The sequence below is a fragment of the Balaenoptera acutorostrata genome, chromosome 5, assembly GCF_949987535.1.
Source record: "Balaenoptera acutorostrata chromosome 5, mBalAcu1.1, whole genome shotgun sequence".
In the NCBI taxonomy this organism is placed as follows: domain Eukaryota; kingdom Metazoa; phylum Chordata; class Mammalia; order Artiodactyla; family Balaenopteridae; genus Balaenoptera; species Balaenoptera acutorostrata.
Genome location: NC_080068.1, coordinates 53,094,060 through 53,112,569, shown reverse-complemented (window position 1 = coordinate 53,112,569; position 18,510 = coordinate 53,094,060). Strand labels below are relative to the sequence as shown.

The following is an 18,510-nucleotide window of genomic DNA, read 5'->3' as shown; positions in this document are numbered from 1 at the left end:
AATAAAGTAAAAAATATATATACAGGGTTTTTTTTCCTTTTCTTTTTTAGTAAGACACCCTATCTTAAGAAATTCACTTTTATGAGTCAACACAAGTCATGTGTTTTGATAAATACTGGCTAGTATCTGTTATCTAGCAAGATTATTTTACTTAGAAAATAAACTCTAGTAAACAAAGAAATTAAGCAAAAAATTATAGGATGGTGGCAAAAGTCATACATAAAATACTCTTAAATAGCATTATACCCCTTTCTTAGTAAAGTGCAATCATTTTATGTCATAAGTGTATTTATTTGTAGGATATCATTTAGCTGTTTCTTTAAATTTGGTCATATAAATCAAGGACAGGTAGGAAAACAAATTTATATATTTTAAGACTACCTCCTAAAATAAAAGATATAAATGTGTTGTTTACAAACTTCTAGATATGTTTGAGAAATCCTCTTTTTACTCTTTACTCAGGCTACCAGAGTAAAGAAATCATTTCATTTACTTGAACAGCCAAGGAACCATATTAATATTGTCAATTGTGGGTGATCTATCTGAATTTTAGTTAATGTTTATGTTTCAACAGTGAGGAATTTAGGTCTAATTTTTTTTGAAAAAAGACAGATTGATATATACATTACTTCACTTTTATGCTTACTTTCTTTTACATTTCAACCATATAATTTATTTTCCCACATGAGACAGTAGGACACATATTCTTCTTGGATATGTTACTGTTTATTGTTTCAAGTGAACTGAATAGATAAATTCCACTGAGTAGTTTAGTGTGGCCCTGTGTCTTATATAAACAGGTTAAATGGAGACTTTATTTTGTAACCTGTGTATTCCTGTCTAGCATAAATTGTCTTAATGAAAAATGCAAAATGTATTTTATTACTTGCCCCAAGTTAGCTGTTGATCCCTTTCACTTTTAATATACAAGTGTAGAGATTAAGAAGCCTTTAAAATTGAAAAAAAACCAAAAAAAACAAAAATCCAAACACCTTCCACTAAATTACTGAAAATTGGAATTTTTATGTTGACTCCTGATGACTAGAAAGCCAATGTTAAGAATCAATATTATCCAATATAAAATAGTACATTGAATTGTTTAATAATAAACAGTATATTAAGAGCTTATATATGCTGACCAGTGGTGGCTTTTTAAATTCTCAAAAAGACTGTATGTTTTATGGTTAGAAGAAACGACAGGTGATGATGAAGATTCTCCATCTCTCTGTAGCAGCCATTAGAGTAAAAATCTTTACAGAATTATTTCACTATCAGCAAGAAAATTTTACCGGTATTAGTGGTAAGGGTGAGGAGAGAAAAAAGAATGAAGAGAGAAGTGTGTATTAGTTTTAAAAGTGTGACAAGGTAATAAAGAGACATGAAAAAGTGATAAATTTCTTATTCTATATGTGCCTTGCTGCAAACAAACTCAAAAGAGAGAAGCATGGGTATTTTAAAAGCCAACGTCGGTAAGCATTCACTGATAATGCCCATTGTTTTACTTTATACTTAAATTACACAAGCAAAAAAGTTGTACTTATTAATAGTTTAATGTATGAAGGAAACATCCAGATTTCTGAATATGAAGGTACATATCTCACATTAATTTAAGTCTACATAAAGTAGAGCCTCTATACTGACATATTGAAATTTACTTTCTGCTTAGCCTTTTCTGTTATGTAAACAATTGTACATTTATTTGCCATTCTAAAACTTCAGGATCAAGTTTACATAATTTTGCTAAATTTCCGTGTTTGCTCAGAAGCAGTTTACAGTACTAAAACCAACCAGCCAAAGAACAGCTTCAACAGAAAGTTATGTCCAAAGGGGAAGAGGGAAAGAAAAAAAGAAAAATGATAAGAAAAATGCTAACTAAGGTAAAACAGATGATGATGGGGAATGGGCAGTCACAAATGTTCACAGAAAATAGGTCAGTTAGTAAGTTCTTCTGCAAAAAGCCTACACACTTCAGTCAAGCACATCAGTAGAATGATTTGGGAGCATAAATTTTTTTTCGGCCACTTGTGATTTCCTCTGAATGAAAAGGAATCTGCAGGCTAACAAGCTGATCCTCATCAGCCAAGCTGGTTCATATGCACACTGTTCATGTGAGGTGCCCAGGGTCCAGTCCACACCTATGAATATAGAGCACACATTTTATTAAATATGTATTGAACATATATTTGATTAAAACAAAACTCTTAAACACTAAGGAAGTGCTCCTAATATTTATGAACTAAAATAGCTAAGTCTCAATCAGTTTGCAACATGCTGGGAAACAATGAAGAAAAGCAGTGATAAACCACTTTTATCTGTTGTTTTCCTGCCTCTCCTCTTATTCCTCAAACAGGATCTGAATTATCATCGTTTTTTAAAAACCACTGTCTGAGTACATACAGGTTGATGATTGTGGAAGGAAAATGAATCAGGTATTAAACATATACCATAATAAGCTAAAATATACAACCATTTCTGTGCATTTTCACAGTTATATACTGTTTTGACGTTTATAATACTTTTAATAAATAACCTCTAGATGGTCCTTTTCACACAACTAGTAAATTTTGATACAGAAAATTACATTACAACACTTTGCAACTTAAAATCTTTTACTTACCACCCGCTACCCAATAGAATATATTATATTATGCCTTTCATAATTTTAGCCCCAAACCACTACCTTTGGTACCATTTTCCATATCACTCTGCTGTATTTCAGCTATATTAAACTTCCCTCAATTTCCTCAACTGCCCATATTCACCATACTCTCTCACAACAATGATTTATCTTTATCCCATTTGTCTTGGCAGCTCATAAACACTAAATAAAAGTTCACTGAATGATCAGCCTTACCGTTTGAGGGCCATTATTTTCTGTGGAGCTTGAAACCATCTTTATCAGGGAATTCCAAGAGGGGTCCGCAGCATGAGGGCCATTAAATATGGGTCCTCCAGCACCATCAGGAATAGGTGCTACTGGAGGAATCATTGCATTCCCATACACAGAAAAAGGCATACCCTTAAAAGAGGAGAAAACAAAGATTATGGACATTCAAGTCACTGGTTACTTTTCCCAGTATAATCAATAGCCTTAAAACTGATATTTGAAACTTCACCTCATTTTGGAAAAGTGTAAGTTATCTAGGTGATGTAAAAATTATTTTCCATAATATGATTTCTTCTAGCACTAAATAGAAGATACTATAAGCCTAGTATATAAAGTATTTTGTCAAAAAACATTTCTCTGAACAATTGGGACAAAATCAGGATTTATAAATGTTTATATTTTAGCCAGATTTTGACCTATAATTCCAAGCCAAAGCTCCAGCATCATTTCAGAAACGCTTATACACTGGTAAGTGAAATAAGGCTAATAATCAGAAAATCATTTCGAAATAATGAAAATGCTTTTAAATCACCATTACCCCAACTTTAGGAAAGTCCATGTATCCTGCAGGAACATGCTGATGGAATGTACCAGAAGGAGTTACAATTCCTGTACTCTCTCGCTCCATTGCTTGATGCTGTGAAAACACTCCTGGATCAGACATTGGCCTGTGCATCATAGGATTTCCCATCCCAGGGTTACACCAGTCTACTTTGTCTGAGGGAAAATGAAGAGGCAGAAAAAAATAATTGGTGATATTCAAAATCAGAAAACAGCAAAAAAAATTTATATATTTTGAATATTTTCCACATTGAATTGTGAATTCCTTCAGAATAATGACCTACTTTTATATATTTACCACAGTATTTCCATGTTTGTAGGTAGTGACATAATAGCCTAACAAAGTAACATAAACACTTTGTGTTACAAAACAAAAAAAGCTAAGATAAAAGCTTAAGAGACCCAAAAGAAATATTAATATTTCCTTAATATGAAGAAAATAATATGCTTGCATTAAACTATCTTCAGAAAGCAATGATAAATTCAGTAAGAGCTCACATGGGAACAAAAAAAATGTTTCAAACTCTTAAATAAATTGATCAGTCAAAACAAAAAGATACGAATACAGATTTTTTAAGAATGCCTATGATAATTAAATACTGCTTACAATATTTTAGTTAAATGCATAAACTTACTTTCCAGTAAGCAGAATAGCATATCATACCTTGATTGCCACCAATCCCTTCAAAGGACCAGATGCCACTATGCCCTACTGATGTGGACAAATTACTCCCAATAACAGATGGAGCTGAAGTTCCAGTTTGCCTGATACGTGCAGAACGTTCCGTCCCAATAGGGACTGGAACTTTTCTATCCTGAGAGACGTTGCTGGGCTTTTCTGACCCTAAAGGTACTGATGATGGGGCAGGAGAAGGTGCACGAACTCCGGAGGATACCGACTGTGCAGGAGAATCTAGAGAAAAGATATTTTCAAATAATATACATCTCAACTATACAGCCTGTACTTTTGTAAAACAAAATCTTAAATTCTAAAGACACCTTAAATATGCATTCTTTGAGGAAAAAATGAAATTTGAGTATAATGCTTAGATAATAAATTATGTATATTAAAATTTGGTTAAATTTCTATGACTTCGCAGTTTTTAATTTGGCTCACAATTTTCCCATTTAGTTTCATGATAGTAGAATGGGAAGATGTGAATGCTGCAACTACACACTAATTAATATTTAGATAAATTTACCCTTGACAGTGAGTAAAATATAACACCAGAGCAATGAGAAGACAATGTTTAAATTAAAAAAAAACAAACAACAATGACAACAACAAAATGTAGGTGGGGAAAACCACTGCCTGTATTGGCAATTCTCAAACTATTTTCCTTGGGAACATTTGTCCCTTGGTATGTTATGATGAAAAAACAAAGATATTCAGGTATCTAACAAATTTGGAAGATCAAGCTTAAGAAAAAAATAAGTTTCTTTAAATCAGGACTTCACAGAACTTTAATATGCTGATAAAATACCAACAGAAGGCTATGCTTCATAACCCAACTGTTTCATTGTATCTTGTGGGTATTCCACAGAACACTTTTAGAAATGACGGTTTAAGCTCTGCTTATCAAAACAAGGCTAGTTCTTAATATAGGCAATTTGGGAGCATTCATTAGTGATTTAATCTCTTTAACACACTACAGAGAAGAAGGATAAACAAAAAAAACCAAACCTGTATTTCTTATGAAAAGTTCAAATCTCAAGCCCATTTAAATTTAAATAGAGTCTAAATTGTGGAGGAGCTTGAAGCTTAAAAGTCAAAACAGTTGGGCTTCCCTGGTGGTGCAGTGGTTAAGAATGCGCCTACCAGTGCAAGAGACACGGGTTCGAGCCCTGGTCCGGGAAGATCCCACATGCCGCAGAGCAACTAGCCCATGTGCCACACTACTGAGCCTGCGCTCTAGAGCCCACGAGCCACAACTACTGAGCCCGTGTGCCACAACCACTGAAGCCCACGAGCCTAGAGCCTGTGCTCCGCAACAAGAGAAGCCACCGCAATGAGAAGCCTGTGCACTGCAACGAAGAGCAGCCCCCACTCGCCACAGCTAGAGAAAGCCTGTGTGCAGCAACGAAGACCCAATGTAGCCAAAAATGAATAAATGAATAAACTAATTTTTTAAAAAAAGTCAAAACAGTTACCTGCATAGATACAATTTATTCATAACTGTCTAACTCTATGCCCTAGTGATAGTCATTAAATATTTTTTCATTTATCTTTGCATTTAAGTTTTCTATATGTATGTGTGTGCGTGGGAATGTGTGTGTGTGTGTGTGTATGTGTATGTGTATCTATCCAAAAGGACTCAGGTAGCTAATAAATTTACAAAATCAATCAATCTATCTATCTGTACACACAAACATAGTGCTTCTATATCCTGAGGTACTTTTCAGGGAACTTGGAAGACAAAGAAAATTCAATAATATTATTGGCCTGAACATGTTTTTTAGAAGACTTCTCACATATATTTTAGAATCATACAAAATTGGAAAGTACTGTGGAGATCAATTCCATCTTACGAGTACTTGCAGAGGTCTATTTTGGTTAAATTGATTGTACCGCCACTCAATGAGATGTAGTGACTATTAACTAAAAGGAATGAATGCTAAAGTACCTTATAAATTATAATTTATTGTATGGATACTGATTTCATTGGGGAACAAAAACATGAAACATGGACTTAACTGTAAAAGTAAACCAAGAAAACTATTACCTTCTAAAAATTAAAATATATTTCCTGTGGTCATGGATCCATTAGCATTACTTGACAGCATTTACTTTTAACAAATGATAAGAAAATGGAAAAGCCACATGTGTCTTTAAAAAAATTATAAATATTTAAAAATTCATCTTACAGTGGTATAAGAAGGAATTCTAGGATGATGGAAGTAACAGTAGCACAGGTTTTGATTCTTCCCATTAAAAAAAGCCACTAAGTTAGCTAAGCCCAAAACCCATGGATAACATCTATAACAAAACAGACAAGATATCCAAATGAATCCAAAGATACAAGTGAATGGGGACAAATCACCAACAGCTGTAAGACTCATGTAGTAGCAGCATCTGTGTGGAAGGAAGCAATTCTCTAGACCTGAGAACAGGAGAGCCACAAAACAGTCAAAGGTATTCAAAGGAAAGCAGGGCACGCCAATCTGAGAACAGCAGGTGAAAGTGGGAGAGTTCTGTCTATGCATGGGTGATTGTAAGGGATTCACAGTAAGGTCTGAAAAAGCTGGAGCAACTTGGGCCCTATGACTTTTAAAAAATATTTATTTATTTATTTATTTATTTATTTATTTATTTATTCGGCTGCATTGGGTCTCAGTTGCGGCACACAGGATCTTCGTTGCAGCATGTGGGATCTTTCATTGTGGTGCACGGGCTTCTCTCTAGTTGTGGCGTGTGGGCTCCAGAGCGCGCGGGCTCCAGGGCAGTGGTCCCCAACCTTTTTGGCACCAGGGACCAGTTTTGTGGAAGACAATTTTTCCACAGGGTGGGGAATGTGTGTGGGGGTGCGGAATGGTTCAGGTGGCAATGGGGGTGATGATTCAGGTGGTAATGTGAGCAATGCAGAGCGATGGGGAGCTGCAGATGAAGCTTTGCTCACTCGCCCGCCACTCACCTCCTGCTGTGAGGCCCGGTTCCTAACAGGCAGCAGACCGGGGGCTGGGAACCCCTGCTCTAGAGCGTGCAGGCTTAGTTGTCCCACAGCATGTGGAATCTTAGTTCCCCGAGCAGGGATCGAACCCACGTCCCCTGCATTGGAAGGCAGATTCTTAACCACTGGACCATCAAGTCCCTGCTATGACCTCTTAAAGGTACCTGCTGATAAAGTCCTACACTGACAAGAAACTTCTGGCAACAGATTCTAAACTGAACAGGAAAGCGACAACAAAAGCAAAGTGAAGAGAATATCCAGTCAAGAGTAGGGCAGAGGTGGAAGTAGGTGGGTAGGTTGGATGGGTGGGTAGGGACAACAAAGCCAGGAGATTTAACAAAGTATAAGACCACATTTTTGCACACTTCCTTATAAGAGGAAATTCTAGAGTCTTTACGCCAGAGAAGATATCCTGATCCACTTATTCCTTCTAAATGTTCTGGAAAACTCACTTCATTAAAAAATGCAAAACAAAATAGAACCGCAGTCGAATTCCATGCAGAGCTATTATATGAACTAAAGGAGATATGGACCCATAATAACTTGTAGACCAGAGGTCCCCAACCCCTGGGCCGCAGAGCGGTACTGGTCCGCGGCCTGTTAGGAACCGGGCCGCACAGCAGGAGGTGAGCGGCAGGCAAGCGAGCGAAGCTTCATCTGCCGCTCCCCAGGGCTCCCGTTACCCCCGTCCATAGAAAACTGTCTTCCACGAAACCAGTCCCTGCTGCTGTCCTTGGGGGCTGCTGCTGTAGACAATAAAAGCATGCCAGAAAGCAAGCTATAGTCTAGTCTAATATTCTAAAGGCACATCAGAAAGAGACTATAATCTAAAATTCCAAAGTGAGCTTAAAGAAATAAAAGGAAAAGATTTGAAAGAACAGCATAATTCAGAATTAGTAAAACTAGAAACAAGATGACAAAACTCAGGAAAGCATTAGAAATGAAAGAATATTCCAGAAAAGACTAAATCAAACTGCAAGGAACACAAGAAGATGTAAATATGATACACAGAGTTCTATTTTTTGTTTTTTTAAACTACATATTGAAAGGGCACAATTATATACCTGAGAAAAATCAACCCAGAAAACTAACACGAAGACATAGTCAAAGGTGACAGGGAGGAAGGAAGCAGAGATGGAAGGCAAGCAGGAAGGACTAATGGAAGGAGGATGAATGAATCCTACCTTCCCTCAGACTCATCTCTGGGAGCCTGCCCTAACTTCTACGTTAGAGCTAATTTTTCACTCTTTTACTGTATCCTTCAAAAAACAAAAGCAAAGCAAAATAACAGAAACCCTCCACATTCTGTTTTGTTTGTTTGTTTGTTTGTTTTATTTTTGGCTACATTGCATCTTCATTGCTGCAAGCGGACTTTTTCTAGTTGCGGCGAGCAAGGGCTACTCTTTGTTGCGGTGCGTGGGCTTATCATTGCGGTGGCTTCTCTTGCTGTGGAGCACAGGCTCTAGGCGCATGGGCTTCAGTAGTTGTGGCATGCGGGCTCAGTAGTTGTGGCTCGTGGGCTCTAGAGCACAGGCTCAGTAGTTGTGGTGCACAGGATTAGTTGCTCTGTGGCATGTGGGATCTTCCACGACCAGGGATCGAACCTGTGTGCCCTGCATTGGCAGGTGGATTCTTAATCACTGTGCCACTAGGGAGGTCCCAAGAAACCCTCCATATTCTGTTTAAATGAGCAGAATAACTAGGCTTGCCTGCTAACCCACCTCATTTAAGAAATTTGCCCTGGGACTTCCCTGGTGGCACAGTGCATAAGAATCCGCCTGACAATGCAGGGGACACCGGTTTGATCCCTGGTCCGGGAAGATCCCACATGCCGTGGAGCACCTAAGCCCATGCGCCACAACTACTGAGCCTGCACTCTAGAGCCTGCAAGTCACAACTACTGAGCCCGCATGCCACAACTACTGAAGCCCGCGCGCCTAGAGCCCGTAGTCCACAACAAGAGAAGTCACCGCAATGAGAAGCCTGTGCACCACAACAGAGAATAGACCCTGCTTACAACTAGAGAAAGCCTGAAAAAATAAATATTTGCCCTTTTCACAGATTCTGCCACCTCACTAGCCATAGTTCGTTGTTTTTTTATTTTATTTTTTTTTAAGTTTATCAGATGACTGTTTTCTGCTTCCTTCCTGATGGCTTAACTGGACTAACAGCAGGCATCTGACTGAAGAATGATCTACTTCAGGCTAGCTGGTAATCTATGACTGATGACCTTACTTGAACATATGAGCTGAGCCAACCATATTTCTCAATCAGAAAGGTGCAATTGGTAAACAGAGAAAAACTGGTTTCATTAACTATGAATTGAATCTTTGAGGACCGTATATAAGATGAGATTACGAAGAAGCCTAGGTGTAAAGAGAGTAAGTAAGATAAGAAACAGACCATGAGTGAGAGATCATAAATCCGCTATAGAAAGAGATAGAGAGTTGCTGTATTAAATCCTGGACAGTTCTGAAGATCACCCTGCATAGCCTTAAAGTAAACATCATTTTCCTTGAGATTGCTTGGGTCGGTCTATATTCCTTGCTACGAAAAGAGCCTAATTATAATTTCTCATCTCTAATTATTATAATTTCTTTAATCAGAAAAAAAGCAAAAACTAAATCAGAGTCATGTTATTAAATATGCTAACATATATTAGAGAAAAAACAGGTTTTAGAGGTTTTGTGGGATCCTATATAATCTTGGCAATCTGTTTTAGAAAAAGAATGCGAAACTACAATACAAAATCAGGTACAGGACCTTGGCAGGGCCCCTTGCAAATAAGATTATCCTGAAACTGAAGCTTCAGTAAATCCACCTCAGTTCTGAAATGACAAGAGGGTCCTGAATTCAAATTGAAAGAGCGTGTGACTTACAAATGGAAAAAGTGCTCCTGCAGGAAAATTACACTGTACTTTCATGCTTCAGTTCAGTGTTGATTAAACTATAGTAGATCATGAGATGAATGTGGTTGGTCATGACTAACGTAAAAAACTTTTTTAAAGGTTAAAGAAAACAGAATAGAAAATACCATCATGCAACATATATTGTAAGGATAAGTATTGTTTTGTAAATATATTTCAATCACACACAGGTACATGTGTACTGAGTCACGATGTAAAATTAGTTTTTTCCTTAAAAAACTGTAATGCTTTTTTACTGCTTTTTGATCCAACAACAGCTTTGTAAGACTGAATGTCAAAATGGCCCACTGACTAAATTTGCCAAGGCCTGAAACTCACAGACCAGAGCCAGTAATCAGTGCTCAATGCATGGACTGGTTGAATGTTGGTAGGATAGACCTTAGCAGTTTGAGTGGGATAAGGGCCGAAGTGATCTCTGCCCAGCCTGTATGCAGAAGGATCTCGGGCATCACCAATCTGCTGTTTGGGGGCCTCAAGGAAGGTTCTTTGCTTTCTTCCTTTTTTTTTTTTTTTTTTTTTTAAGTAAGGGACCCATGTCCCCCACATCCCAACTTAATTTGCCAGAGTCCTAATACCATGTCCTGATGTCCTAAAGAGGGGGAGGGAAAAGAGAAGTGGAATGTATGGAGAAGTGTTGATAAAACCTGTTCACGTACAGAAACCAGATACATATATTGTGAAAAATAAGCCATGCTTCTGTGGTTAGTTCTACAACAGCACCCAGAATGGCAATTTTTAAGAAAAATATAAATACTAAAAACAAAATTTTAAAAGACTACCATAAATAAACAAAAATATGAAATTACACTCATGTGAACAGATTACCTAAAGAAGAGTTAGAAGTCAGATGAAACAAACTAAATGGTCATTAAAAAGTATTAAGATTTACATTAGGTAAGGAAAATGCAAACTAGTTAATAACTCAGTATTAAAGGTAAAAGTCTGAGAGTCTTGCCTGAATCATCCTAACAGTTGCAAAATGATGACTCAAATTATAATTCCTCTACATTTATGAGTTGTCATTATACCGTAAGGAGCAACATTCCCTCTTCTGCATTTTAAAATTTTACTTACAATCATTATGTACACATGGGTTGCTTTATTCAGTGAGCTGACATTATTCATTTTGATGGTCAAATTGTCCGGAATTTGGCTAGTGGGAGCCCCTTTCAAGCCGCCTCCTGTGTCCTTCTGACATGTCCCAATCATCTGAGCACTGAATTACTTTCTGACACCATAAGACTTTTGCAGGCTCCCCTTATACTTTCCCTGCCCGAGCTCAGCTATTTCCCCAAGAAGACCTGGTTTCTTTTAGTGAACTAAAATATTTAACAGACAGATCTGGACACTGAATATGCTTACCGCTACTGAAAATTCATTGCTTCTAGGCCCTTTCAGTAGGCAGTGCTGGGGGGGTGGGGGTGGGGAAATGGCAATTTTATATGATTCAATGCAACACATAACGTCATTTAAAAATTATGAGTTCAGGGACTTCCCTGGTGGCACAGCGGTTAAGAATCCGTCTGCCAAAGCAGGGGACATGGGTTCAAGCCCTGGTCCGGGAAGATCCCACATGCCGCAGAGCTACTAAGCCCGTGCGCCACAGCTACTAAGCCTGCACTCCAGAGCCTGAGCTGAGCTCCGCAATACGAGAAGCCACCACAATGAGAAGCCCGTGCACCTCAACGAAAAGTAGCCCCTACTCGCTCCAACTAGAGAAAGCCCGCTCGCAGCAAGACCCATTGCAGCCAAAAATAAATAAATAAATTTATTTTTTAAAATAATAATAAAAAAATAAAATAAAATAATGAGTTCATATTGATTCTCTAATTCCAATCCAATTCCATAGGGTTCTTCCTTGCCTTACTCTACTCTACATTTCTCTCTTCTTACAATGAGAATCCTGGATCACATCATCATCAATATTTTTACTTATTCATTTGCTCAACCTTACAATACACCCCATATAGTTTTAAAATTGTTTATCCATAATATTATAAAAAAACAAATGTCCTAAGTAGAATTGCAGATTTGTCTGAAGTTTATTTGCCTTTAGACTGAAGGGTATACAAAATACTACTGTCTTCAAGAGTTTTTTGGATTGTTTTTCTTTTAGTAGGTTTATGTTAATAATCTAAAATACAGATAGGTTTACTTGTTTCTATTTGCATTCAATTTTAGTGTTTTTCCCTTCATCAAGGTTGGTTTTGTTTTAAATTTATAAACATTAACATGGTTACAAAAATAAAACTATTATTTCTACTGAGGTAAGTGCTACTTCTTCCCCCCCTTCCCTTATATTCTGCCTGAAAGTCTGATGAGTAATAAGAATTGTCTCAAAACAACTCCCCACAGATTAATTATAAACTACAAAGGGAAAAATGACAATTTGACAGTGTAGAAATCTGTGAAACCAAGTGATCAAAGTTAACAGCACCAATAATAGCACAAACTGACTTTTTATACCTTCTAATGTCAGTGAGAACGGTGCAATGGTGACTAATACTAATATTCGTGTCAAAAATATATAACTTAAACTTAATCATGAAGAAATATCAGAAAAACAAACAGGCATTTTACCAAACAACTGACCTATAATCTGGAAAAAAAAAAAAAAAAAAGCTTTCTTTGAAAGATACAGAAAGGCTAAGGAAACAGTTCCAGATTGTCTGAGACTAAAAGACATGGGAATTAAAAGAAATTTGTGATACTGATTTGAATCTTGAATGAGAGGAAGTAATAAAGGCATTATTGGGACAAGTGATGAAATGTGAATATGGACTATACATTAGATAATAATAACGTATCAATGTAAAATTTGCTGAAATTGACAACTGCATTGTAGTTGTGGAAGAGAATGTTCTTGTTCTTCCAAAATATTATAATCTGGAGTATTTAGGGGAAATCAGCTTGATATGTGCAACTAACTCTAAAATGATTCAGGAAAAAAAAAAACCCTACAATCCCTACACATACTCTACACACACACACATACACAGACACACACTCACTCACTCACACACACAGGGATACATGGTGGGGAAAGGAGGAATGTGGCAACATGTTAACAATTAGTGAGTGGGGGTGGGGGGATATACACGGGTTCTCTGTGCTACTCTTTAAAGATCCTAGAGATATAATCAAATGCAACATGTTTACCTTGACTGGTTCACGGTTCAAAAGGGGAAAAAAAATCTCTAGTGTATTTCCTAAAGTAATAAACATTAATATCAGTAAGTATGTTTTATTTTATTTTAAAACATTCTCTGCTTCTGAGAATCCATTCTATTTTAAACATTAACTACCAAAAAATTTCAGGTAACACATTTCAATAGCAATGATGTTACAATTTTAACACCTTTTCTCCCAATTCCTATTTTTTTATGAACATGAAAATCAAAGACTATCCTTATTTTTATATATAAATAGGTGAATATGAATCACCCATATGTAGATACTATAAGGAAGATGTTTTTATTCCTATAACGGTTTAGTTTGAGCTCAACATACTCAGAAGACACTGATCCAGATCTGTTATATACTTAGGAATAAAAACTAATTTTAAGAGGAGTCAAAGAAAAAACTAAGCCGGTAAAATCATTCAAAAATTATGTTTCAGACTTTTTAATCACTGGCTATTTATAAAAACGTTTGCTCTTCTGTTACCATTCCATTAGTACATTTCTAAAACTATTAGAAAACGGGACTAGCACTTACTGTTCATTATCATCAAAAAGAAGAAAGACCAACAGTAATAGTAGATAATAGCAGATAATAGTAGTAATAGTAGATAATAGTAGACCAATAGTAATAGTAGATTATCCCATTTATTCCACATAAACTAATCCAGTGTGGTAGATATTAACAGATCTGAAAATTGAGGTTCACTGAAATGACTTGTCTAAGCTCACCTAACTGTTTATATAATAGGATTTTGCTGACAAAGGCAATCTGGGGGGAAAATTACCTTGAAAAGTATCTAAACCTCAGTAAATTAACTGTTGTTACTGTTATTATTATTATTATCATTTAACATATGGTTATTAGCTACACTACAAACAGAGTTCGTTGGTAATTCTCAATATTTTACTTTTCTGGGTTTTTTTTCCTTAATTGTTGTAACTTGCCCTAAAATCTCTTCAAATACACCTCCCTAAAGGGAGAGAATCCTGAATTAGGATAAAGTACCAATTTTTTCTTTTTTTTGCTGCACCACATGGCGCGGCTTGCAGGATCTCAGTTCCCTGACAAGGAATTGAACCCGTGCCCCTGGCAATGGAAACTCGGAGTCCTAACCACTGGACCGCCAGGGAATTCCCCCCCTTTTTTTGGGCCAACTTTTAAAATAAATTTATTTATTTATTTATTTATTTTTGGCTGCGTTGGGTCTTTGTTGCTGTGCGCAGGCTTTCTCTATTTCTCTAGCTGCAGCAAGTGGGGGCTACTCTTGGTTGCAGTGTGCAGGCTTCTCATTGCGTTGGCTTCTCTTGTTGCAGAGCATGGGCTCTAGGCACGCGGACTTCAGTAGTTGTGGCTCACGGGCTCTAGAGCACAGGCTCAGTAGTTGTGGTGCACGGGCTTAGTTGCTCCGCGACACGTGGGATCTTCCCAGACCAGGGCTCGAACCCGAGTCCCCTGCATTGGCAGGCGGATTCTTAACCACTGTGCCACCAGGAAAGCCCAGGCCAATTTTTAATATAGAGTGAATTACCTTCCATTCAATACGTACCTATCAATCTTCCTTATAATAAACTAAATAAATAAAACAAATATCCATATTCCTCTAGTACACAGAAATTTATGTTGCATTGAATACAGCTTTAAATAACTGAGGCTATAACCTTTCCTTATAAGCCAGATAGTTAAGACTAAAATGTCGTAATCAGTTATTCCTTAGAGTTATATTTAGTTTCAGTGTTCTGTTAATAGTTTATGTTTAGATAAGCCAGGCTAGGTAGCTATGTTATACTATATTCACTTTATCTCAATTATGATTCCTAAGAAATTTTCTAAAGCTTTTTCAATGATGGGTAAAGTATCCTCAATGAGAACTGCTGTAAACTTTTTTTCTTCTTACATTCGTACTTTATTTTCATACTTCTCACTTTGTTTCTGGCATGTTTTTATCACAGTCACTTTGAATTCTTTCTTAAACCACTTCTTTTCACTTAGGGACACCTAAGGATACAAGGATAATTAATATCCCAAGTGACAGTCCTTGTTATTTGACAAACACAAGAAAAACTATAAATATGTAAATTCACTATATGCTACACCTTACTTCATGCTTTCACTGGCAATGTACTTTCATATGCATCTCTCAAATACTAATATTTTTTTACTCCTTCATTCAGTTAACCAGTCTCTGTTAACTGGGCTCTAACATTGTTAGAAGAAATTTGGTAGTTTAAAAGAAAATGGATTCTTATTAAAATTTCCTCAAGGTGAAAGCAATTTGATGCCTTTAGCCTCGCTAAATAAATAAATAACCACAAATAATAGCCTCACTATGGAATTCTCTTAATGTGAGTTGAATTCCCTAGTGATGAATGATCTTCCTTGGTTTGAAAAATCTGATCAATGCTTCAAAGTCTGACTACAGTTAAAAACACACATCTGGTAATGTGAAATCAGTTGTATTATTTATGTAATAGATGAGATTTAAAGGTAGACCAAAAGCACATGATATTTATACTACTTTTAAGGCTACAAATCTTTCTTCTTGGGAGCTATATTCTCAAACCTGAAAGTAAATGCAAATCAATAGATGATACAACAAGATTTTTTATTCTCAAAAAATGATCCCTCTTAGAAATTAACTTCAATATAATATGCTAGGTTTGACAGAGCCGAAGTTGATTCTAATACTTTAAAAACCTGGAAATTCTATTTAAATTCCTTCTGATTTCAGATTGCCATGAATACAAATTACATTTTTATAGAATTTAAATTATTAAGAGATTTAAAACTTAAAAATTCCAAACTTTGAAAAACTTAAAAACCTTTTGAGTTTTAAGGGAACATACAGACAAACTCTTCCTCTGGAACTACAGTGTATATTACTCACCATTTGATGCTGATGAACATGGAGTCAACAAACTAAGTGGGGAAAAATGTTGTCTGTTAAAGTTAGCAGCTGTGGGTGCTCCTCCAAGGGGTGCCCCAGGTCCATACATTTGACCTCCTGAAAGGTTTGAGGCAAAGTTTCCCAAATGTGTAGAAGAAGGTGTTACAGAACCATATGGTGAGTCCATATTGACAATACCTATAATGTAGAAGATAATCATAATTTATAATAGTTACCCCTAGGAGATATAATTAGAAAAACCTAAAATTCCAAGAGGTCCCTAATATATCCAAAAATATTTTAGATTATTAAAAAAATTTCTCCTTGCTTACTTCTTCCAGTCATTCCACTCATTATTCCACTCATTATTTCCCCCTTTATTTTATAAAGATAGCTATAAAAAAGAAATTACCAAGGAAAACATTTTACATTTAATTTTAATTTTGACATTTTATTACTTATTATAGAATACGTATAGATTTAATATTAACACTAGAATTTAAATAGGTTTGGTGGCCAAGGAGTTGTATAAAATTTTACCTTTAAAAAACGTATGGGGAAGGGAGGGATGAGTAGGCAAACCACAAAGGATTTTTACGGCACTGAAAATACTCTGGATGATAGTATAATGGTTACTATACTAGACTTTCGTTCAAACCCACAGAATGTACGGCACCAAGAATGAACCCTCATGTAAACTACAGACTTTGATAAGGATGTGTGACTGTAGGTTCATCAACTGTAACAAAAATACCATTCTGGAGTGGGATGTTGGTAATAAAGGAGGCTATGCCTGTGTGAAGGCAGTGGGTATATGGAAAACCCCTGTACTTTTCTCTCAATTTTGCTGTGAACTTAAGAGTGCTACTAAAATAAAAAAACAAAAACAAAACCAAAAAAACCCCACAAAACTAAAAACAAACCAGAAAAAAACTATAGGAGAAAAAAAAGATTGTAGCTATACTTTATAATAGAGAGATCTGACAATCAGCATCTTAACTAAGTGGCCATGCTTTCCATAGATAAGAGAAGGACAATCTGTCATTGACTGCCTCCTGATACAATACAGTGTGAGATTCAAACATTACCTATCTGATGTTCCTGCTAGAAATGTTTAACCAGAATGTAACCACAGATTGAGAAAACGGGTGAATCTGAAATGCAGGACATTCTTCAGTACAACTGGACTCTTCAAAGGATTCAATATCAAGAAGAACAAAAGAAGGTGGTGAGATGTTTTAGACTGTGGGAGATCAAAGAGACATAATAGCCAAAAGCAATGTGTGAATCTTGATTGGTTGGATCAAAAGGAGAGAAAAAAGAAACATACAGGCATAAAGGGTATATTTGGGATGATGGTACTACATATTGGGTGCTATTACTGAATTAATGTTAATTTCTAGGGTGTAGAAATAGTGGTATAGCTGTAAAGGCAAACATGCCTATGTTGACCTGAATCTAATACTTCCCTCTGATAAACTCTTAAGTTAAACTTCATTGCTAATTTTGGCTCTAATCAACTGTACACCCCAAAACCTTACCTCCCAATGGAGCACGTCTTTTTTCTATACTTTTCCACAAAACAAGAATTTACTTTTTTCTCTAAATCTTAATTTTAGTCTTTCTTAACACATTACCTAGATTTCACATTTTTTGAAAACTGAAGTATTTTCACTAAATTCCAACTTTACAAAAATGAAATATAAAAGCATTTCCAATTAATCCCCAAAATATACAAACAGCTCATGCAGCTCAATATCAAAAAAAACAAACAACCCAATCAAAAAATGGGCAGAAGATCTAAATAGACATTTCTTCAAAGAAGACATACAGATGGCTAAAATCACATGAAAAAATGCTCAACATCACTAATTATTAGAGAAATGCAAATCAAAACTACAATGTGGTATCACCTCATACCGGTCAGAATGGTCATCATCAAAAAATCTACAAACAATAAATGCTGGAGAGGGTGTGGAGAAAAGGGAACTGGCCTACACTGTTGGTGGGAATGTAAATTGGTACAGCCACTATGGAGAACAGTACGGAGGTTCCTTAAAAAACTAAAAGCAGAGCTACCATATGATCCAGCAATCCCACTCCTGGGCATATATCCAGAGAAAACCATAATTCGAAAAGATACACGCACCCCAATGTTCACTGCAGCACTGTTTACAATAGCCAGGATATGGAAGCAACCTAAATGTCCATCAACGGAGGAATGGGCAAAGAAGATGTGGTATATATATACAATGGAATATTACTCAGCCATAAAAAAAGAACGAAATAATGCCATTTGCAGCAACATCAATGGACCTAGAGATTATCATACTGAGTGAAGTCAGACAGAGAAAGACAAATATCATATATTGCTTATATGTGGAATCTAAAAAAAAGAGT

The 18,510-nt window shown here is 36.2% G+C and overlaps 1 protein-coding gene across 9 annotated transcripts in view; it reads right to left on the bottom strand.

Moving 5' to 3' along the window:
- Positions 1-1,531: 1,531 nt before the first annotated feature.
- The window catches only part of ANKRD17 (ankyrin repeat domain 17), a 164,228-nt gene continuing 147,249 nt past the window's right edge, over positions 1,532-18,510 (bottom strand). For all 9 annotated transcript variants that reach the window (XM_057547253.1, XM_057547254.1, XM_057547259.1 and 6 more), the window contains 5 exons: positions 16,111-16,308; positions 4,113-4,361; positions 3,426-3,604; positions 2,855-3,019; positions 1,532-2,135 (listed from right to left, as the gene is read on the bottom strand). In XM_057547253.1, coding sequence (XP_057403236.1) covers positions 2,076-2,135; positions 2,855-3,019; positions 3,426-3,604; positions 4,113-4,361; positions 16,111-16,308 — 851 coding nt within the window. In that variant the 3' untranslated portion in view covers positions 1,532-2,075. The remainder of the gene's footprint in view (positions 2,136-2,854; positions 3,020-3,425; positions 3,605-4,112; positions 4,362-16,110; positions 16,309-18,510) is intronic.